This window comes from Accipiter gentilis, chromosome 20 (assembly GCF_929443795.1).
Source record: "Accipiter gentilis chromosome 20, bAccGen1.1, whole genome shotgun sequence".
Classification (NCBI taxonomy): domain Eukaryota; kingdom Metazoa; phylum Chordata; class Aves; order Accipitriformes; family Accipitridae; genus Astur; species Astur gentilis.
In genome coordinates this window covers 15,283,036-15,306,688 of record NC_064899.1, presented here as the reverse complement: position 1 = coordinate 15,306,688, position 23,653 = coordinate 15,283,036, and the positions used below count along the sequence as shown (strand labels likewise).

Here is a 23,653-nt window from a genome sequence, read left to right as displayed (position 1 = left end):
GATTCAGTGCATCATTTCTTATGCCTCTGTAATGTGATAGACTGTAAATGCAACCTCATAGTGCCAAAACTGAGTTGTTTATCTTTTTTACTTGGTGAAGCAGAAGGACTCAACTCACTTCAGTTTGAAAATATTTCAAGAAGCAGCCATGCTGGAAGTTCAGAAACAATTCAGTTGAAAGAAGACACTTTGGTTTTGAAATAAAGATGCTCCTGAATAAGAAGTGGTGCCATTCACACCCTGCTCTGTCTCCCATCCAAGCAACAGAAGTGAATGAGCACAATTAATGTGAACAGAAAGTTTTTACTGCTCTACGTTATCCTGTTCCCAACAGCAGTAAGTAGGTCACTGTCCGCTCGTCACATTGGTCTTGTTGCTTTATACCATGAATAACTTTGCTGACGTTAAGGGAATAATTCCAAACTTACACTGCTGTAAATGAGTGCAGGATATAACACTGAAACTTTTAAGTAAATCAAGACTGTAGAATCTCAATTACGAATTGATTTCTGGTAGCTACTGTCCCTTATACCCCTACGAACCACTATTTCCTAATCAAATAAGCAGTCCTACGAAAATCCTTTTCCTCCGAGCGTCTTGCTTGCAGGCCTAAGGATATCTCAACAAGATCAAGAGTAGCCAGGCCAATCTCAGGGAACCAAAATTTTGAGGCCTTAGTTATCTTGTGGAGTGATTTATTAATCAGGTTGGAGTCACAAGGAGGAGCAGCTTAACAACCAAGGGGGAAGAATGAACTAATGAACCGAGCAAGAACTTAAGAGCAATGGATTCATTTTCATTCTGAATATTGAATGGATTCAGTGATTAAATTAAGTTAAATTACCTCAAAGGTCTCTTTCAAGAGTAATTTTCTCTCCTTCCCAGTTTTCCTTTTTTACCCACTGTCCTGAAGATTGCACTTAATTTCACTTAATTTTATAGGCTGTTTTCTAGTTATCCCCCCAAATGAAGAAAAAATGGCCTTTCTTACTCCTCCCACAAGAAGGATGTATCCATTCCCCAACAGAAATCCCTTCCTTCTCACTCCAAGAACAAAAGGTACATCTTGGCCAAATGCAGAGCGCTTTTATTTAACTGTGAAGCCTGCCTTACTTTCAAATTTGAAGATTAATGACTCTATGCAAAATTCTGTGTCTCTTTCCTGCCATATGTTCAGGGGGTGTCTTATCATTATGGTTTACAACCAAAACTGTGTAGTCATCATTTCTTGATTCATATTACAGAACAGGAAGACCCATGAAGTATTGGCACTGAACTGCAACAAGATGCAAGTCGCTTTCTTTTTCACATTTAAGTGCAGTGGATAAAAGCGGTGAGGTGGTGACCTTTCAGTATGTTCTGCAGAGAGCTCTAATCCTCCAGGCAACCAGTGAAGTCTAAAAGCTTATTTGAGATGCTGTGTCTTCACACTCATCCAATTTTTGCTGTTTGCTTGATTGAATGGATGGTGCAGTTTCTTGTCTGGATTTTTTGTCTAAAACAAAATTCCAGGCATGTACAAAGGCTTGCCTCTTCTCTAACACATTTGGCCAGAAGCGGTAGCAGCAACTTTAGCAAGAAGTTAATCTGAACGCAAACTGCTAGCAGGCAGAATACCAGGACACAAGCTCTAAAGATAAAATTAATTTTCCTTCCCATCATGGCAATTAGCAACTGGTTTCCTGTGAATGGCTTATGTATCAAATGATGCAGAAGCTCCTTGGACCTCAGGTAAAGAGCTGACCTGTAGTGGCAGAGCTTTTATTCAATTTTTTTTCTCAAACACTTTATGCATGAAAAAATAATGGAGGAAATTTCACATTTTCTCCAGCTGTTTGGATAAAATTGCATTTATAGGAAACACAATCGTTTTAAATTCACCAAAATTTAAATTTAAACCAAAATTCACAGACTGCTTGTCTTTCAAAGTGGGATTTTTAATACTTTGTTCAAAATATGGACTTAAGAAACAGAAAGACCTTAAAGTAATTCTGCAAAAAAATAGAAAGAAGAAAAAAAAAAAAAAACAGTAAATGAGACTGCATGCATGAACATCCCAGGGAAGAACAAGAGAGAAAGGAAAGCAGACTAGAACACTTTGCTCATGTAACATCTTACTGTGCACTCCTTCTTGGAAAGGTGCTTGGGAGACTTCCAGTCTTAAAAGTCATGTGGACCATAGGAAAAAGATAATGTCACATCTGTATTTACGGGCTTCAACTCATATATATACACACACATACATGTTTGTACTCTTCTATACGCTTCTGTGTTCTCATATACTCTCATGTGTTTATAGTCATATATAAGTGTGTATTTATACTAATTTGACAGTTACCCTTCACATAGTCCTTCTAATACTTCCTGAACAAAACTTGCTTCCATTGATCCTATGATCCAATTTAATATTAGCTGCTGTCAAGCACAGTTAGAGGGTGGGGGCAGGGATAATATTTGTAGTGACATAAATACTTTGCAGATTTTTACATGAAGGTAGCCAGCCTCCTGTTCCTTACCCCTCCCTTCAAGGGCTCCATGAAACTCATTCCTCACACTGGACCTTCCAGGTGACTGGAGAGAAATGGTTCAAAGCCTATTAATATATCATGCACAATTAACAGGTGTTTATGGTATTACTTTAGCATTAATGTCAAAAATTTTGCAAAGAATTTACATATAAAACTTAAAAATGGAAACCTAAATTTAAAAGTCTGAATTCACATTTAAGTCTCAGTGTCAGAATGCTTTTTGAATGACACAGGGATGCACACGCTCACTTCGGTGCAGCTTGTGAAAATACCATGCTTTGGCACCAAAATGCCAAAGTACAAATAGTGCTTGGGCATTACAGGACTAGTCTACAAAATAGTCCAAGCACTGAAAATATATCTGAAGTGTAATGATAAGGACAGCCTGCTAATAGAGAGTCACATTTTAAAAAGTATTTAAGGGAAAGTGATTTCAATCTTTAAGTCATATCTTTGAGAGTGATTTATAATATGGCAGGCTATTAAAGTCCATGTCCATAATTGCAAATATAATAAAATACACATTTCTGAATGACTTGGTATGTAAATATTCTTAATCCTAATAACAGGAATTAAGTGAAACGGGAAAAAGAGGATTTACTCCAAAATAAAGTGTATTGAAACAGGGGCTTATGTGCAAAAAAATCATTCTTAACTAGGTTTTCCAGAATAACTATTTTAGAGTATTTCTAAACTAAAACTTTGAATCTTGCTCAGATGAATGAAATGTACAATTCTAAATTTAAACCTGTGTCCTTCATTTCTGATAACGCCACATTGGTCTCTAAATCCTTAGGTCCTCCTGAAAATACTATTACCCGGGAATGTGCAGCTTTTTTTTTAATCTTGGGTTATTTTAAATTACTACACGGTTTCTGTTGCTTGATTTCATAGCTAACATTAAAGAAAGGAATCAGGCATCCATGCGCTCCAGTAACTGCTTTTTGGCCGCCTGTGTACAGGCTGGGTGGCCGAGGCAAGTTCACCATCCCACCGTAGAGAAGCAGGCTTCCAGCTGGCTGAGAGGACAGTCTCCTCTCTCTACGGCTTTCTTCCTCCGCCGGCACCTTCCTCAGCTTCTCTTTGCTTGAGACAAGCAACCGCATGACTTTGATGCTGCGTTGCAAAAGGGCGACTGAAATTTTACTGCGCTAAACCTGCATGGCCAAACTTTGCTGCCCGTCCTCAGTCAAAACACAGCCAGCCAGCCCCACGCGAGTTTGCAGAAGTGTAAAGTGCCGCATGGGATCTTTCATCATTTGGGGGTGTAAGAGAAACAGTTTAGTGGGGAAAAATGCCAGTGGTCTTGCAATCCAAATGCTTACTAACAAGATGCATTCACATATAAAGGTGTGCACAACAACAGCTACAGGAAATACTGCTGATTTTTTGGTGGAAATGGCAAATCCTCTTCTTGAAGCAGACTGGAAGCTTGAGCTGACGGGAAGGAATTACTCTGCGCTGATCTTAAGAGAAAATGCAGCCTACTTTGAACATTAAATTTCTACGCTTTTTTCTTTTTTTAAAGGTGCTTACAGGAGGGAATGCTCAGTTTTACTTTCGCTTTGCTTTGCATTCTGTATCTTCATGACAGTGCATTTTAAACAGCATCATCTGCTGCAATCCCAGGACCAACACTAATGTTACTAGAAATACAATGCTCTAAGGATATTAGCAAGGCAATTTTTGCAGGGACAGCGAGTATCCTTTAGCAGACCAATTCATGTAACTGGAAAAATTGCGTACAGGTTGAGAACAAGACTGCTATGACGAGTTTTAACGTGATCGTGTTAATTGGTTAGTCAATTTGAGGAAAAATAATGCCGTTACCTGTAAAGCTGGGGGAGGAGACCTTAGCAATGGAAAAGGCAGCAGCGTTTCCCCGTCTTGTTATGGGACAAGGAGCGGGACACATCTTTATTGCCCATGGAGTGTCGAGGTGAGTGTGGAAACGCTCCCTAGGACATTTGCCAGAAGATGAAGGAGCAACTAGGGGAACGTGGCCACAGTTTGTTACCTGCTGCAAGGAAGTGTGAATAGGGAACAGGTTCGACTCTTCCTTGAATGCTGTGGAGTAGCTTGCTCCAGCGCGTGTTTTGTAAGAGTACATGTGCTTCGTATTAGCCTTAATGTGAACAACAATTGATCTGTTTAGAGGGAAACAGAAAGTGCATGAAAATTCCCCATCACCATGCAGGGCCCAGCCAAAATCTGATCCCTAGGAGGCAAGTGGAGGTGAAGACTCCGCTTGAATATAAGTGGAATACACTCCTGCTCCCCAGAACCTTGTCAGATGAATCACTCTTCTCATTTCTTCTCCCACTGTAATATCACAAAAGTGAGTGAGTGTGAGGTTTCCCAGATTACAGGGGGTGTTAGCTCTAAAAGAAACAGATCAGGTAGTTGTTGGGTTTTTTAGAATTGCATTTAAACCGAATCCAGCAACTTGGTCCATGGTTAGCATTCACTGTTCTTCCTGGCTTGAAGAGCTGGGGAATAGCTTGGCAGAAGCTTTGTTTGTAATCTCCTTGAAAAGCAAGGCTGAGTGGGATCTTTTTTACAATCCATCACTGCTCTGAATATTTGGACCAAAGTGTGTAAAAACAGGATATAAAGCTAACTATCTGCGTCTTCACCATCTTTCCACTTTTCTCAATGAAAGAAACAGTTGACACTGATCAAGTAAATTGCTGGGTTTCAGAGTCTTACACACTCTATTAATTTCAGATAAACAAGGCACCAGAGGTATCTGTTTCTGTTTCCCAAAGTACTAATTACAATAGCCAAGGTGAAAAGATTTAGACAACTTCCTTCTCTTTTGCAGTCAACAGTATTTAAGAAAGAAAATGAGTGACTGGAAAGAAAAATATTTTGATTCATCTTTAAGACACAAACCAATTTCACAATATCTGTGACAAATACTTGTTTAGATTTGATTTTATGAAATTCTAGGTATTTTAATATTGTCAATTTTTTAATCAGAAAATTCAGCAGAAAGAATGAGTTAAGATTGCTCTTCAGCAGTGAAAAAAAATACCTGAAAGAAGCAGCTGGGCTTCACATCTAGAGATATTGTACCTCATGTGAAAATCAGGCTTTTCTTTCCAGACTCTATAATTTTATACAAAAACAGAATGAAATTTCCTCAGTCCCAGGAAATATTTTAGAGATCCCTCCTTACTCCAAGCTATTACCACAGGTTGCCTCAAGGCATTGCTTTCCTCTTGGCTACAGCCTGTAACTCTCTTCAAGAATGCGGAAACTGAATTGCTGTAAAACTGCATTACCCTGTCACGGGTTTGAAATCCTTGGGAAAATTGTGATAGCTTCACAGCTCAAATTATTTAAAGTTTAAAATGTCGTCTTTTTTTTTAACAATATACAGAAACCCTGTACCCAATTACTCACAAAACTGTAACAACCACTATTAAAATGTCAGCATTTACCAACAATTAGCGTATATATGTATAGCCCATTTAAAGGTAGGGAAATTCTGTATGTTACAGCACAGACTACTGGACTGTGAAATGTGGGGTTTTTTTTAATGTAGTTCAGTATCTTCAGGGAGTTCTCTAGAACACATATACTCTCTAATAGGACAGCCAACGTATATGAGTAAGGATGGGTTAAAATTAATTGCCTGACATATGAACCGAACTAACTGTACAGTGATGAGAATCCTTCAATGCTCCACTGAGCTGCAGTGAACTACACTGCTGCCAAAATCCCTAAAATACTGCCTTAACTCTGAATATGCAACCATGAATCTTACTCTCTTAATCCTTCCCCAACATATTTTCTCCTCATTTCTCTTCCTATCCATTTGTATCCCTAGCAGAAAGCATAAATTGTATTATCATAGAGAAGCTCACAAAAAAAAACCCTAAACCACAAAACCAGCTCCATGGGCTGCTTTGAGTATAGCTGAATTTCTGCTCTGGATCTCTGGGCTTATTGATCAGAGGCTTGAACTTTTCACCCTTTTAGTAGAACAGGCTTTCTGATCATCGCAGTGTGATGCTCGTCTGCGCACAGAGGCTTCTGCTTGCGGGTATGATAATAAGTGACATTAATCACGTAGTGCTTTTCCCATTAAAGTCTGCATGCTTTAAATTAGAAGGCTACTGTGATTACATAGCCTTTTTTGATTCATAATAATCCAATTAATCCAATTTATACAGGCAACCTAAGTGCAGAATTCAGCCCTCCTCCACAAACGTTAATGAGCCAGTGACCTTGTGATGTGTAGCTTCATCTCAGTCTCACGCATTGGAGGACACAAGCCTTTGAGTTCAGAGCAGCAGTGTCTTGATGTCACTTCAGTAAACAAGCACTTGGAAAGCACATGCCCTGAAACAAGTGGGCATGAATCAGCCTAACAAGCTAGAAGCGCTGAACTAGTAACTCCTCGGTAGCATCCCTCCTTCCATCGGGCAAGCACGGTTCTGTAACACACACCTTTCAAGGACCGGGCTTTTCACACTGCTAGCTATTTATAGCTATTAAGCCAGCACCATCAGGCAGACCCAAACACAGACAGAGCACTAGAAAAGTGCAGTCTGTGCTAGAAGCGGAGCCTGGGCGTATCAACCGCTGAAGCTGGAGCTGTAACACAAATTCGTCAGACTGGAAATACAGATCTAGAAAACCTGTGTGCTACCTGTTTACCTCAGCCAAACAGCCCATAAGTGACCAAGTAGTGAACAAGAGTGCTCGAGTTATGATATCAAACCAATAAGACACGTAGCTGGTGAACAAGTAAAATCATAGGAAGTTGATGGTTCCTAACTGTGTAACACTGCAGGTGTTGAACAAATGACCTTACCATAACCTATACTTTTCTATACTAAACAAAGTTCCTATGCAAATCTGTACTGAACAAACTTTTCCTCTTGGCATCCACCCACGTAAGGGAGAGGAATAATCAAACTCATGTACCCCTGAGCATCAACATCGAACGTCTCATCTAGAAACAGCAGGTCAAGATCTCCCTAGGGCAAGCCTGAGATGTCTGGAACTACTGTCATCAAACTGGCATCAAAACTGAGCGTCAGGTTTGCCGGCTTGATGGATGTTTGGTGAACAGACCCGAGTTGTGTTTTAAGTAACGTTACATACAGCCTTGTACAGTGTACAGAAAACAGCAAATACCAAGAAAGTTGCTTGGTACCTTCTTAAACTAAATCAGGAGCCACAAAGCTAGGGGATCGGGAAGAGAAATACTGCAGCAAGGCGGAAAGAGGAAATTTTTGTACATGCTTTATATAAAATATACAATGTACTGAATGAGCAGCGAGAGGACACATCAAAGGCAGGGCCCAATCCCACAGCCCTTGTGCACCGTACTTGCTAATCTGAGCAGTCCCATTTGGAGTGAGAGTGGACACAAGATCTTCTTTGTGAACTTGTAAAACTGCAGCTCTTACTACAAATATGCTCAGAGATCTAACGGACCACAAATTTTCAGTAGGAATTCGCATACTCGGTGTATCTCTACGGGGCTCTGATGAAATCGGGTAGTATTTCGGTAGCGGCCTGCCTCACGGGGCGCACCCCCCCCCCCCCCCTGCAGCCCCTGGGGTTTATGTATTTCTCGTATTTGCTATAGGGTGGAAGGAAGCAGGTTGCTCAACGTCTGAAGGCTCCCCAGTGCCACCAGCCACCCCAGGACACACTTCTACCCGTCTCGTTTTATCCCTCCAACTGTCCGTCTCCCCTAAAACCCTTCCCTCTCGGGAAACACGCCCTGGGGGCCTAAAGCACTCCGGCTCAGTCTCTGCAGGGCCCAGCTCTGGCTAGCAGAGCGACTCATGAAGCACGCACATGCTTTAACCGCCCTCAGTTACAGCTGCTGCACCGCGAAACCCGCGTGGGTTTTGCCGCCTGAGCCCCGCCGGGGCTGTTCTGAACCCGTGAGGACCGAACGCGCCGAGTGCGCCCACGGCCTGTCCCGGGGCTGGGGTGGCGAGGCGGCCGAAGCCTGTCATGGCTGCCGCCCCCTGTCATGGCTGCCGCCCCCAGGGCGGGGTCCCGCTGGGCGGCCCGCTGCCGCGCATGCGCACAGCGGTGTGTCAGCGAGCGGAAGCGTCCTCGCCGCACGGCTTCTTCGCCCCCCGCCCCCATTTCCCGGGCGGTTGGTGACGTGAGCGGGGTCCCGCTCCCCCATTGGCGGCGCTGTCCGGCGGCGCGCGGAGCTCGGCGCGGGGATGTCGGCGCTGCCGCCCTTGCGGCGCCTCCGGCAGGCGCCGCGGCACCTGCTGGTCTGCGAGAGGGGCCACGCGCGGGACGCGCGCTCGCGGCACGCGGCGCGGGTGCGGGACCACGCCTACAACTGCCGCGTGAGTCGGGGGCGCGAGCCGGGGCGTTTAACGGCCGCGGCCGTTGGCGGGCGACGGGGGGGGGGGGAGGGGGGGGTGGGGGAGTGTTACCTGGCAGCCGCAGGCTGGTAGTCCGAGCCGTGAGGGACGGAGGGGGTCCCTCGGCAGTGTGTGTGTGTGTGTGTGGGGGGGGGGGGTGTGTCAGCTGAAGCCTGGCTGCAGGCGAGCCCGGGAAGCCCTCTTTTTCGCCTCGCCCCTCCATCTGCCAAAGGATCCCGCCGTGCCGTCATCAAGAACTGCTTCGCTCTTTGGGGCAACTGAACGTTGCGAAGACCAGCTTTCGCCAGCTCGCTCGCCGTTCTTTGCCCGTTGCCAGTGTCAGCGTGACCCTCTCGCTGTTTCCTTAGTGATTTTCCTAGCAGCTAAGTAGAAAGCTTTCCACTTGTGTGGGAGGCAGCCCGCCTGTCAGTTGTTACTTCTCTTGTGTACGTGTGCAAAGGGAGATACGTACCTGTTCTTCTGTGAGCTCCTTTGTTTCTGAAAACAGGTTTTTTTGAGGGGTGGAGTGGGAAGGAGCAGGGGGATGAACCTTTATGCTGCTCGTGCAGGGTTATTGGGAAGCTTGGTGTTTGCCCGTGTAATAATCTCGTTTGCCCTCATCTCGCGGCCTTAAGAGTTCCCTTGATCTATGAAACACGTACAGGAAAAGTTTTAAACAAAAGGGAAATTAAAGGTAGGCAGTTGGGCCGAAAGAATGAATGCTGAGTTTAGTAAGAAAAGATAGGCGCTCATCCCTTTTGAAAATCGGTTTCCTACCTTAAATTAGAAGCCCGCTACAGAACTTGTAGCCTTAACATACGTACGCCCTGTGACTTTTTTGAAAATTGTAAGCCCATCTTCAAGTTTTGTTCCGATGGTCTATTTGCTCTCCTGACCTCTAAAATGTTCTACAAAGGAGAATGCTTTGAGTCAAAAACTAGTTTAAATTCTACTTTGGTCTTTGCATTTCCACTGACGTTACATAAATGCTTAGCCTGCATTTTCAGTTAAAACTGCTTCCTGCAGCAAGGGCTGAAGGAAACGTTCCAGTGCGACTTCAAGCTAAATTTATAATGATGTCAAACAAGATCATTAGTTAAGTCATGGTGTGTAAAATCATGCTTTTATGTAACACCTCAAATACTGTTGTATAGCATGTAAAATGCAAAAAACAAATAATGTCTTTGCTGTACTTGGAGACTTTTTGCAAATTAATACATTTTGAAGACAGTAGCTTGAAATTATTTTTCCTTCATCTCATTTTGGTGTAGCATACTGATTTATTGGAAAAGAAGAATTTATTTTTTTTTCTTGGTTTCCTTCCAGTAGGATATGATTTACATTACAAATATGTTCCTAATAGGTGTCCTTTTTGATCCCTGAATGTGGCGTACTACCTGAAGTGCTGAAAAGTACTATTGCAGATGTTGGACAGTACTACCTGGTGAGGAATTTATCGGTTCACGAATTGGTCACTCATGAATTCATCGATGCTTTTGTGAAGAAAGGTAAGGAGGTAATCAGAACATGACAGATGCAGTAACAGTGTATATTTTTCATAACACAGTAAAACCCATTTATTATTATTTATTCTGAAAAGTATTTTAAAGGAAGGGAAGAAAAAATACTAAGAAAATTCTGTATTAATTTCTTTATCTGCTTTTTCTGCTCTGTGGTATGCCAACATTTGTTTACACCCAATGGGTCCAAAACTTCTATGACCGTTCCCTCTTCGTTTCTCCCTATTCCATCTTAACTCTGCAATCTAGCTATCACGAGGGCTTCCATGTATCCTCACACCTGTTTATCTTTTACGTTTCATCTTTATGCAGATTACTGCAGAGGTCAGCTCCCTTCTCCCTTTCTGATTCCTTCATATTTCAGCACAAGAGTTGTGTTCCACAGCAGACAAGAGAAAAAGACGACAAAATATGCTGTGGTGTTTGGGGTTTGGTTTTTTTTGGTGTTTTTTTTTTTTTTTTTTTGCTAATGGAGCTGCAGCAGCTCATCCTTATACAGTAAGAGCAAAGAGGGCATGAAGAAAGATGCAGCCTCTGCCCAGCCAACTTGCTATTGCATACTCAGAGCACGTGGTTTTTATTGAGCAGGCCCCGCTCATTTGGCTCATGATAAATGTTGTACCCTTCAGATGATTGTCAGGGAGAAAAAAAGCTTTAAAGGGAAAAGAGAGGAGGAGAACATGTGGGTGACACAGGAGAATGACATCCATTCTTTTATAAATGTGGGACTCTTTTTCATACTTCCTTTAGTCTCATAAATGGCTTTTATGCCAGCAGTTTTATGGAAGCAGTACAATATTTGTACACCAAGTTTACAGGATCCGACTCTTGTATTTTTAAGTGCAAAATTGGTTGTGGCAGATAATGCTACAAAATATATTTAGTAATGTGAGCATCTTCCACCTTGTCTGCATGTGAACCAATAATAGAAATGTGTCTGGAAAATACAGGGCTTTCCATTTGCTGAGCGGGGAAGGCCACAGGTGGAAAGAAAGTGTTTTCATATTGGGGCATATTGTTAATATTATCTGTATTACAGGTCCTTTACAGTAGTGCCAGTCCAAGGTTTATAAAAGTAATAACAGAATGCTATTTTGCTTGAGAAGGTATTTGGCATGTTTGATTATCTTGAGGTGAATCTTTCATATTGTCATGTCTGTCTTTAGAGACTGTAATCTCATGGGTTTCTGCTTTACTATTAAAGGTTCATGCTATGCACTTACCTATAACACAAAAATTGATCAAGATAATACTGCAGCTCTGCTACCAAACGGTATGTTTTGTTGTGTTTTTAGTAATACATACTTATTGATTATGGTCTTGGTTTTGGTGGGGATTTTTTGGGGGTTTTTGGGTTTTTTTCAGTTGGAATGATGTAAACTGGAAACTTTAATGCTTATTGTACTTGCCAACTTTATTAGAAATATGTTTGAATCAGAAGAATATTCATTTTAACATATTCTTTACATTCATGCTGTTAAATTATTTATTTCATCTAAAGGAAATTAAGAAAAAAAAATCAGCTTCACTTACGTATAGTATCAGATTGTCAATGCTTCAATCATAATTGCAATTGCTACAGAGGATTATATTTGTGAAAGCGTTGCATTCCAACTTCTTGTTTCCTACTGGTCTTAAAGATAGAATTTGTACCAAAAAAGAAAATTATCAGCACTGCTTAGGAACACTTTTAAAATATTCACTGTTTATTCTTTGAGAATTATGTGACATATTAAAATACTCTTTTGCAGTTCCATCACAGTTTTATGACAAAATTTTCCATCTCAGGTGGAAAAATACAGAGAAAGTAATGAAGCTATTTCAGGCTTCAGATATGTCTGTTTAACAATATATCAGATATAATAGAAACACAAATTGGTCTATTGGCCCTCTAGCGTAAGATGCTGTAAGATGATGGGTGCCTATCAGTGCATAAGTAAATTAAGATTCTTCAGAGGAGGAATTCTTTTATGTGGTCTGTTAGCACAGTCCTAGCAAAATGAACACTTGATAGTATTTATATGATAGAATTTGTATGATAGTTATTACAAACTATGCACAACTAATGCGGAGACAGTGTTACAGTTCCTGGTTATGTCACTATCTGAAATCTTCAGCAGCAGCCTTATTTGTTTGTATTCTATATTATACTGTATTCTGTATTATATTGTTGTATGCTATATTATACAGTAGAATCAAAAGACTGTAGTAGAGATCTGTTGTGTGAAATTCTGTGCTAAGTAGCTGCTGCCAGATTTGGTTCATGAACATGGAAGTGGAGTTGTTCCAGCACGTATCTGCTCATCACTAATAAGCATAGTTTACTCAATGTGAGTAGTCCCACTAGAGTTGGAGGAACTGCTTTTGTATGTTTAGTTGAGCAGTGCACGCATGACTCTCTACTATGTCAGGCCCTGGTGTAATGTAGCGCTCAACCAATGACACAGCAAACGCTAGGGGACAAGTGGAGGAAAGATTGAGGCAATGAAGAGAGGTAGTACAGTAAAAAAAACTATTACTATCTCAGGAATAATATTATACTTTTCTCATTCTAGTTCATAAGACCTCTTTGATAAAAAAGAGTAATTGAGTTATATATTTTTTTAAGGGTTAATCTGGGAATCCATTTAACTGGAACTAAGGAGTCTGGATTACGTTAGTAATACCATTGATCCCAAGCTAACGTTGTATAAGGTATACAGTTCTCGGAAGACTTCAAAGGGGACTAAGTAGAAGATTATTTATACTGAAGTTTGTTTTGTTTATAGGAAAACTAATTCTATCAGTGGATAAGGATACTTATGAGGAACTTGGACTGCAAGGTCGCCCTTCTCAGTATTCGGGCAAAAAAGTAATGAGATATAGTAAGTATTATTTATATTCACAGAGTAATTATTTCAGATCTGTCTGTGAAGCACCTTGTTATGATGTTAAACCAACAATGCTGAAACTTCCCTTTCCTTAAAATTGGTTATTGTCTAGGTCATATTTTTCCAGATGCAGATACAAGGACTGCCTGAAGAGAAAAAATACTTTTTCCAAATAATAAAGCAGTTATAGGGAAACAAATGTGTGATCTTTTGGGTATTCTATAAAATTTTTGATTTTGGGGTCCTTCATAGTCTTTTTTATGCTGGAGTGATGTAGGACGCAAGGATTTTTGTATACTGTGCACAGTATCTATGCCTTCCAATTTAAATCGGAAAATACTAAGCTAATTAAGGTAGAGCTTAAAATTTGCACACTACACAGAAAAAAATTAGTGAAGAGCCTCACCCAAGACTGCTTGTTTGAGAGGCAGAATTGTATTGTGTTTGACACATCTAAAATGGTAATCTCTATATACCAAGTACTTGGAAAATGTTATAGTTTTTTAACAGCTGCAGAGGAGACATACTGAGTGTGATTTTTTTTTTTATTGTTGTTAATTTTTTTTTTTTAAATAATTAAAAAAACCCATGAACACTATGCCATCTCATATGTATTAGAACCTGCAGTACTTGATAGGTAGGTAGACAAAAACTTTAGAAGGGGAAACTTGTCATCCATAATAAGAATTTTGGCAAAATGGGACACGATTTTACTATTCAGTTTGTCAAGTAAAATGTATGATTTATTTTTTACATGGAAATTTCATGTAGCTTTTAGCCTGTGACCAATTAATCTAGAAAAAAAACAGTTGAAAAAGTGTCATTGCCATATATGTGGCTTTTGATATATGTGCTTTTTTAGTGCTAATAGCTTGCCTAATTACCAAGATATTTTTAAGGTACTGTTTTGGGACTTCTGTCACTGCCATTACAAAAGGAATCTTTCCCTCCAGTCACTAGAAGGCAGTTCCAGATTATATCAAAATAAGGACAGCAGGAGGTGAATATTTACATAATGGGGAGTCATATTTATATAACCAGATACTTTTTATGAAGATGCTGTCTATATGAAAAGGATGTCTAATGTTCTTTGGTTTCTTTGTGTTCTTTTAGTTCGTAATGAATTTAATATGAAAATTTATTTCAACTGAGTAACAACTGCTTTTGTACATTTTTGCAGTTGTAACTGTTGACTTGACTGATTCCGGCTTTCACCCTGATAGCAAGAAACATAACAGAGTGCTTTGGGCCTTGAAAGAAAAGAAACCTTTAGAATTTGACTTCCTACTGGCTTGGTATAATCCAGGTAATAAGAACTAAATGGAAAACTAAAATGTAACTGACATGAAGTTCAGATATTTTTAGTTTACTGTTCTTTTCTAGTGATGGTCCAAATGCATTTTTAGTGGAGGAAGAAGATAGATTAAAATGTGTTTACATGTGATTGTTTGTTTGTTTTGTTTATTTGATTGGGTGGGGGGAGTGTTATGTGCATTACTTCCTACACAGCAGAACATTTCAGTTCGGGAACACAACAGTGATTCATAGGAGATATATTAGTTGCTTCATTTCCTTGTCTCTGTTGCCCAGGCTTTCTGGTGTAACTTTGCCTGTTTGATAGTGCTGCCTCTTTTTTATAAAGTTGTGACATACATGACTATTATTAATACACATTTTTGATTTTTTTTTTTAATTAATACACGTAAGTTACATATTTGGTGTAGTATTTGAGATGGGGAACTTTCATCTCGTCAGTAGTTGTAGGACATGTACAGAGTCCCTATTTCTGTTGTGTGCCATGTACACTGATACACATGCAATCTGCTATTTTATCATTTTATTCTCAAGCACTTGTTTGAGATTGGAGCAGAGTAAGAGGTTGTTATAAGAAATTGTATTGTCTCAGATCATCTTTCTTCTAGTATTTATCTACTGTTTTCTAATTACTTTTGTTTTTTCCCCTTGGGATTTAAGTATTGCTCTTCCTCTCGGGGTTGCTTTCCAAAGTCCTCAGTTGCTTGTATAACCTCAGAATAGGCTGTGTCTAGGGATATGTGGCATATGCATAGAATTGACAAAAACTGCAGGAGTATGTACTGCAACACAATGTTTTTTCTTCATCATAGCTGTGTAGCTTTTAGTGTAGTTCTGCTTTGAGTTTCCAGGCGAGACAGATGTTGGAGAGGTCCCTGAGAATGCTTTCCCATCTGCTCTTTACATTGTTACTCTTTCCGAGCTCTTCAAGACCCAAGTCTGAGCAGGAGTTAACTGATCTGAGAAACTAAAGCTTCTTACGAGCTCCTTTAGCAGTGTCCCATGTTTCACTTTAGTCCTTCATGTTTCCTTTCCCCCTTTTTAAGTACTAATCATATGACAAGGATCCGTCCTTGTTTGTCATACAGAAATTGTTTAAAGGCTTGCAATTCCCATCCTTGTAGTCTTCAGGAAAGGGTCACAGTGGAGACTGTTGCTACCATAAATGGTGACATAAATCCAACTAAGGTGGCAGATCTTTGGGCTCAGCTTGCTTGGATTTATTGACCCTGGGCAGAGAGCAAAATGCCTCTAGGGCCAGTATGTTTCTTATGTTGTTTGCTGCCAGGGTAGCAGCATTCAGGAAGAAGAGCATTCCTTTTCCTCACTTTCTTACATCCAAAAAATGGGTCAGGTCAATCATTTCCTGAATATGGAGTTAAGTCTGAATGCCTTTCTCTGCAGGAATCTTGTGCTTATAACACACGAAAGACTCTTAGTTCCATAGTACTGCCAAAAATAAAACTTTTATAGATTTTTATTAATAGACATGAGGCATCGTGTAGATTCTGCTGGAAGGGAAAAAGAGGGCTGTATTTTGTCAAGAGAATCTGTGTCCTCCATGAACATTCTGCTTTCAGCCTTTCTGCTGATAACTGGTGTTACTTGCTATGGCCAACACTGCTGCAAACCTATAAACAATTGTTCCACTTGCCAAAAGCAGGATTTTTTTGTTTTCATACCCGTTTTTCCCACTTAGTGGCTCTGGCACCAAGAGGAACAGAAAAAGGGAATATGAATTGTCTCAAGTCTTTATTGAGAGGCAAACCAATCTTCTCTTTTCTATTGCTGTAATTTCTATGACAATTTTAAATGCGTATTGGCTGAAATACACTGGCCTCCAAAAAACTTTGACAATGTGCCTGGTTGTTGCTGACATGGAGAGCTATCATGCAGCTAGAGAAATTTTTCTCTTGGAGTCTTGACTGTAGTCTTTGAGATTTCCTGAAGTTAGGGCTCTAGCTGAGGCTCCCATATGCAGCGGACATTTAAAATGTATAATTTTTTATAATTGACTAAGAATTCTAGGGCAATATTATACATTCTTTAAACCTGTTAGTTTAACAAATGCCGATAGGAAGTACGGGCTGAAGGAAGATTGTGTCTGTTCTGGCCTTTTAGGACAAGGAAACTTTCTGCAGGTGTGAAGGCATGTTCCAGGAGAATTTAAATGACGCTATAGCTTTTTGCAAAGTATTCCTGAGATCTGGAGGAATTTATTCTGCTGGAGTTGTTCATGATTCTAGAAGCCATACTGTCCCTAGGAGGCAGTTTTTAGTGAACTAGTGATGCTGGGTTCCCTCCAGACACTCAGTGTTTTTTGAGGGAATACTACCTGGTTTCATGTGATCTTAGTTCCCTTTACCTCATCTTAGAGATGGATTATCTTTGTGTACATCTACCACGTGTATTCTCCCTCAGGTTGCAATGCTTGAGGAATTTCTAGAGATGCTGAACTAGAGATGATCTAATGGTCTAGTGCACACACTACCCTTCTACAGTAGCGAGTACCTGTGCATGAGCACAAAGGGAGTGTATGTATGGGCACTAGTAATGCAAAATGTTCTCTGGCCTTGTGTTTATAGGCACGGGTATATTTACAGTGTGAGTGCATTTGCAAACCACGTTATCTTGGGGAGCAGTTAACATGTTCCTGCTCCCTTTCATGTGTTCCTTTTCAGGAACGCTGAATTCCTTTCTAATGAGTTAATTTTATTACTTGCCCAGTTAATCTGCTTGAATTTTCTATTGACAGATCTATACTTGCTAGTTAAGTAGTAAATTTAGTGAGCTATGCTAAGTTGCTGGATCTTGTACTAATTTTTATTTCCAAGGTAAGGAAGCTGAAGAGTCTATGGCTTTTGCCAAGGATAACAGCATGTAAGCGGTTTTACACACTGCATTTTCTTGTACGCGTATACAAAGGTTTCATGTATTCAGTGCTCCTTTTGTTTAGTAGTTTCGTAACAGCTGTTTGTGGTGCTCTGTTGTTAAGGTGCAGAGGGATCAACGTTGATGTCATACTTTTCAAAAAACCAAATACAGGCCCTGAAGCCAAAAATAACTTTCAGCACACTAAGGGACTTGGAGTGTCCCGTGTTGCAAAGTAACGAACTACAAGGAAAGCCAGATGAGTCCTGCAGTACAGAGGAGCTGTTTGAGTGGCTGGGTGCTGTCTTGAATCAAGTTAGCTTGTAAGTATTTGAACTTGTTTTATCTTTAAATATATTTTAAGTAAGGAAAGCCACAGTTCATTTTAATGAGGAGTTAAATAAGAATTAAGAAAGGCACATTTCTATAAGTGGGAAGTCCATTATGCACTTAAGTGTTTGTTCTAAGTCTTGAATAACTTACCTGTGTCTTTAGGGGTACCCGTCTGTACTGGTTTTGGCTGAGATGGAGTTAATTTTCTTCATAATAGCTCCTACTGTGCTGTGTTTTGGATTTGTGAGGAAATAACACAGGGGATGTTTTCGCTATGGCTGAGCAGCGCTTACGCAGCATCAAGGCCTTTTCTGTTTCTTACACTGTCCTGCCAGCGAGTAGGCTGGGGGGGGTGCGGGCAAGAGGCTGGGAGGGAACGCAGCCATGACTGCAGACCCCAACTGACCAGAGGGATATCCCACACCATATGGTGGCATGTTCAGCAATAAGAGCTGGGGGAAGGAAGGGTGGGAAGTGTTCAGAGTTACAGCGTTTATCTTCCAAAGTCACACTTAGACATGATGAAGACCTGCTTTCCTGGAGATGGCTAAACATCTGCCTGCTGATAGGAAGTAGTAAATGAATTCCTTAGCTTGCTTTGCTTTCACATGCAATTTTTGCTTTACCTATTAAATTGTCTTTATCTCAACCCATGCATCTTCTCACTTTTACCTTTCTGATTCTCTCCCCCACTGCACTAGGGGGGGAGTGAGCGAGTGGTTCTGTGGTGTTTAGGTGCTTACCAGGGTTAACCCACAGCACCATGACATCTTGTGTATTAATTGCTTGGCCATTAGTTGCTTTGGTATTAATTTAGATGATATACATAGATACTAGTTTGGTACAAGTTTCAATTACTACGACTTCCTATGGAAGATTTAAAGTATATTTATTTTAGTTGTTTTTTGGGTTTTTTTGCAGAAACAACAAATCGTCTAGCTTCTTATCAACCTATTGCTGTCCTCAGCCCAACACAATGGTGGAAAAAGCTTTTTTGTGCACAATCACAGGCTTTATAATTCCTGAGAAGATAATTCAGTTATTGGAGCAGCTGTGGTAAGGGCAGGAGTACATTACTAAAACACTTGTACTTTAACACTTTTTAATTTTTGAAATCACTTTTAAATACTACTTTTCAGTAGTGCAGTTGGAGTTAAATAGCAAAATATACACAATGAAGAATTTTTTAATTAGGAAATGAGCTGGAAGCTTAACATTGGTATAAAAAAGGCGATAAATGATTTTGGATACTTCAAATTTGAAAATGCCTGCCCTGTATTCTAGTAATGACTCTGCTTTTCATTTCTAAAAAACAGTGGCTCTACTGAACTCCTACATTTTCCAAGTTCCCCCCCCCCCCCCCGGTCTATGAAAATCAGATGCCCTCAAATATGTCTGATTTAGTATTTTTAACTACTGATGGAAAATGTGATTGAAATCCCTTTATGATACTAAAAAGAGTATCACAAGGTACTTCAAGGTTATTATGGCATTACAATAAATTAACTTACAGTGAGTTTTTTGAATCAAGTGTTACAATGTAGGACACTGGATAGTGATGAATGGGGTAGCTGTAGCTCTAATTCAATACCAAACTACATGATACTAGTGTGTCATAGACCAGTGTGGTATCTGTCTGTATTATATATTAGTGCTACTGATAGCAAATTCTGGAAGCTCCTTGCTCCATGTGTGAGACAACACTTGAAGTGCCTGGTGGCTACCAATTGTAGCACTGACTCATGACAATATTGCTGTTCCTTTATTTGGAATATGATCATTACTCTGAGCAATTTTCAAATCTCATGCAGAAAGCCTCCCTAGGCTAGGGTTGGAACACAGGTTTCCTTGGCTTTTATTCTCTCCTTAAGAGCAGTGGATAATGTCTGGGTTTGATTATTTGTAATCCATTTCCTTTCTGGTGGTAAAAGTATTTGTGTCAAGAATAGCCTGACTATGTTTCTTCCTTCAATGTCTTTTTTTTGCCCTGATAGCAACTGTTCTCAGTAAATGTTCTATTTTCTGAAAGATAATGCATGCTGTAGGAAATTGAGAACAGCTACTTTACAACTTAGAAATTTTTCGAATTGCTATTACTTGCAGGTTTGCCATGTCTAAAAGTATGGTAGGCATAATCGAGGGTCAATCTTATTTTATTTCCTAATGTCTTCTGATAGAGTATTTTCTTTTGAATCTATTCATTATGTACTAAGGCATGGGTTTTTTAACTGTTAATTACAAATTTTCACTGAAGTGCCTGGGTCTGATTTTTTTTTTTTTTTTAACTTTATGTTGTATACTTGGACATGCTGTCTATTCCATTATAATTATTGATACCTTGTTGTCTTCCTTGCAGTTGCTATTTTGGTGAACCAAAACTGGCATATTGGCTGACCTTAACTGTGCATGGCTTTGCAGACAGCCCTGTTTCCTGGAGAGAAAGTGAACATGGTTTCCACAAGGGAGGAGAGAACTTGTACAACTTTGTCATTTTCAGAAACCTGGACTACTGGCTTCAGATGGCTGTAGGAACTAATGATGATTGTCCTCCATAAAGCTATGTCTACAGAAGAAGTTTTCTAATAATCCCATGTTACTGTATAGAAACCTAATAAGATAGTTTTATAAAAGTTATTAGGTAACAAGTTAAGTACTAAGAGGCTGTATATGGTTTTCCATTATTTATAGCCCTTAAAAGATGACCTGCAATCGAAGGAATGGATTTTTGTTTCTTCACTGTCATACAGTGCCTTCTGAAAGACTTCACAATTCTAGCTTTAAGAAAAAGATATGTTTTTGAGCGTTTTAAGTTCTCAGGAATTGACTGTAGGTGGTTTTCCTTTTATCCAGGAATGATTTTTGGAATTTGAAAGTTAGTTTTACAGATTACTAGCTAAAATATTTGGGAGGAAAGCACATTTTGGGATTTAGTGTTTTCTTTCTTTACGTTAAAGATCTATAGAACCTTCAAATTCATGTTTAAGACATTTCAGCCTACATGCTGGCAAATAAATAAAAGAAGGGAGAGATGTGTTCTCCATAATTTGGTAGGGAGGAGGAGAAGAAAGCTGAGGAGAAGGAGGTATGTGACAGTGGGAGGAGCACCCATTAAACATGGAAAAAGTGAAGACTTACTGACCTGCTTTTTGGATTTTGCAGATCACAGTTGGTTATCAGAAAAAAGTTGATTTTTAAGTAATGCAAAAGACTACTGCTTGCTTTCTTAATTAAACTCCACACACTCAACCCCCCAGCCCCACCAAATCTCTACTTTTAAAAGTAGCTTGTGATTCTTGCTTACAGGACAGCTCATGGAGCTAAGATTTCACTGTCATGTTATTGCAGACACATTTCTGGGAAGAATGCTGTGGACATACCCTCAAACAATGCAGTTCAAGTCAAACAGGTTCTGTTAACAATAAGCAGTAATACTGAGAGCATAGGCAGCTTTAAAGAATCCAGGTTAACTCCTGTTGAAATCCATGAAAGGTTGGATGGTGGGTTGGGGGGAGCAGATGGGCGTTATTTGGGTTTTGTTTTATGGAGTGGGTATGTGTCATTAAAGTACCAATGCAGTGCGGAAAACGAAGTTGTTCACTTGACGGAGTAAGAGATTGGTAGTGGAAGTTAGGGCATAGCTGTAGTGGAAACATCAAGATCTCCTATCAGGGTGAGTGGCACAGAAAAGCAGAAAGACCATGGGAAGCAGTTGAGCTTTCTTTTTTTTATCTGTTTATTGGCTCTCTTCAGTGAGGAGGATCATCCTGGGTGATTTGCTGGATGGTATTTGTTTGTCATACACCTCCACTAAACATAACCCCTTTTGCTCAAGTTTTGTTACATGTTTCACAAACACAAATCAGCAAACAGTTTTCTAAATCATTACATTGTTTTTCGAAATTATCCTGCCATGAGACTTTTCTGGTAGGTTAACAGAACAGAAGTGCCTCTTTGTCACATGCACAGACATAGACTCACACGATCACAAACTGAATGGACAAGAGTCTGGGAAAGTTCTTGACTTGGCACTTGACTAGTAAATACTTAACATGGCTGGCTCAAACTTTGTTTCATTACTGTGCATGAGTGCAAATGGCTTCAATTGTTGGCCAAAATCTGCTTTTGAAAGTGTCTGTTGAGGGATTATGCCATGTGTCAACTTTCAGAGGAGACTAGTAACCAGGAGCGTCTTCCTTTTTCCTCTTGATCAGAAGGTCTCTTAAAAGCTTGGGCTTTCCTGAATGTTAAACTGGCAGCGAAAGTTCCAATACAAAGTTTAAAATCTTAAAACTTTATGAAAAGTTGGGTGAAGTTTGCAGCTGCTCCAGTAACTGTGCTCATTTTTGTCAGATTCTAGTAAAACTTTTTCTCCAACAATGTGTATACATGTGTATACATACAAACAAGTGTAATGTATACTGCTGGGGGGGGGGCGGGGCTATCCAGAAGTAAGAATCTTGTATTGGTGGGTTTGTTTCTCTTAGTAACTATTGGCCTTGGCTCTGAAATGGCAGCAGGACCAGGTGAAGTGATTTTTCTAATTGGCACCTGGTTGCAGAGCACCTTGGGATCATTGATGAAGTAGCTGCTGCAGAAGTGCTGGTGGGTACAAGTTGATAGCCTTGTTGAGACAATTCTGGAAGGCAAGCTGAGAAGCAGGCATTTCAGCTCTACCAGCTCTCCTCCAAATGTGAGTATTAAGGTTAATCTTTTACGGGTATCTAGGAAAATCTCTTCAGATTAGTCAACAGTTCCCTTTGCCTCCTATCTACGTAGGTAATAGGCTAAACATTTCTCAAAGCTCAGTGCTGTAGGCAGAGTCATTTGGCCATGCTGCTTCCTACAATCCCTAGTTGTCTTCTGGTGGTTGTTTCAAATTGCTTTTCCAGCTAAGGAAGGAATGAAAATACTGTCTCTGAATCCTGTAACTTGAGATGCTGAGTTGGTTTCTAGCTTTTTCTGTGTTTTCTTTAAATCTGCACAAAGTATAACTGAAAACCTTGTGCTGTTAATAGTCACTGCAGTTTGTCTGCTCTTAGACTTGGTGAGATGATACTGCATTAACCAGATCCATGCTTTCCTAGCAAGATCCAATAGTGTGTCTGCCTCTTCAGAGGCAGGCTTTCCTGCACTTGCTGGCCTTTGTAGATGCACAGAAGAGAAACTGTGGGGTGGAATTGACTCCTTTCTTACCACCTGCAAACAACTGTTACCTGAGGGAAGATTTTCCTGGGATGAGGGACAGCAGCTTGTTCTCTAGGGTCTGTGAGGACAGATGGAGTACTGTGTCTCCCCAGGAGACTCCTAAACACAGAGGAGACTCCTGCTGAGAGAAGGAACGGGAAGGTATTGCTCACATGCCTGGGAAACAGGTTAGGAGGGAAGATCTGGGACTAGGCCAGGTGGGCAGTAATTCAAGGAAGAATTGGGCAGGGCACATGAGGTGGAGATAAAAGGTTTTGCCTGAGAATGAAGGATAGCTGCTGGTGGTGTTCTTCCCCTTTGTGCCTGCCTGTGAGGGAGGACAGGAAAGTGCAAGAGGTTCCTGAGAGCTGCAAAAGTAATGGGGAGCAGCTGTGCACCAGCTGCTTCTGAGATCAAAGGGCTGACTGCTTGCTAAGGACTTTCCCTCTGGGGAGTGTTATATCTAGCATGGGGAAGGAGAGTCGAATATCAGAATGCAGAGACAAGCCTGGGGCAAGCTGGGTGCATGAGGAGTAGAGGTTTTTGTTGTCCTGGTATGCAGAGAGACAGTGATAAGACACTCCTTGAGAGCTAGGGAACTGCTCTGCTTTAACCTCAGGCCTTCTACTGAGCTGTGCATTCCTGCCTCTGTGTTGGTGGAAGGAAAGGGAATTTTG

General features: G+C 40.4%; 1 protein-coding gene across 2 annotated transcripts; it reads left to right on the top strand.

Moving 5' to 3' along the window:
* The first annotated feature begins 163 nt into the window (after positions 1 to 163).
* Positions 164 to 20,449, top strand: RPP40 (ribonuclease P/MRP subunit p40). Of its 2 annotated transcripts, none has more exons than XM_049824051.1 (8): positions 164 to 336; positions 10,248 to 10,392; positions 11,609 to 11,677; positions 13,173 to 13,268; positions 14,455 to 14,580; positions 17,584 to 17,782; positions 18,714 to 18,848; positions 20,149 to 20,449. In XM_049824051.1, exons 1-8 carry the CDS (start codon positions 274 to 276, stop codon positions 20,345 to 20,347), a joined length of 1,032 nt encoding a protein of 343 aa, XP_049680008.1. In that variant the 5' UTR covers positions 164 to 273; the 3' UTR covers positions 20,348 to 20,449. The 2 variants fall into 2 exon arrangements, with proteins under 2 accessions (XP_049680008.1, XP_049680006.1); XM_049824049.1 differs by lacking the exon at positions 164 to 336 and adding an exon at positions 8,717 to 8,866.
* The last annotated feature ends 3,204 nt before the right edge of the window (positions 20,450 to 23,653 follow it).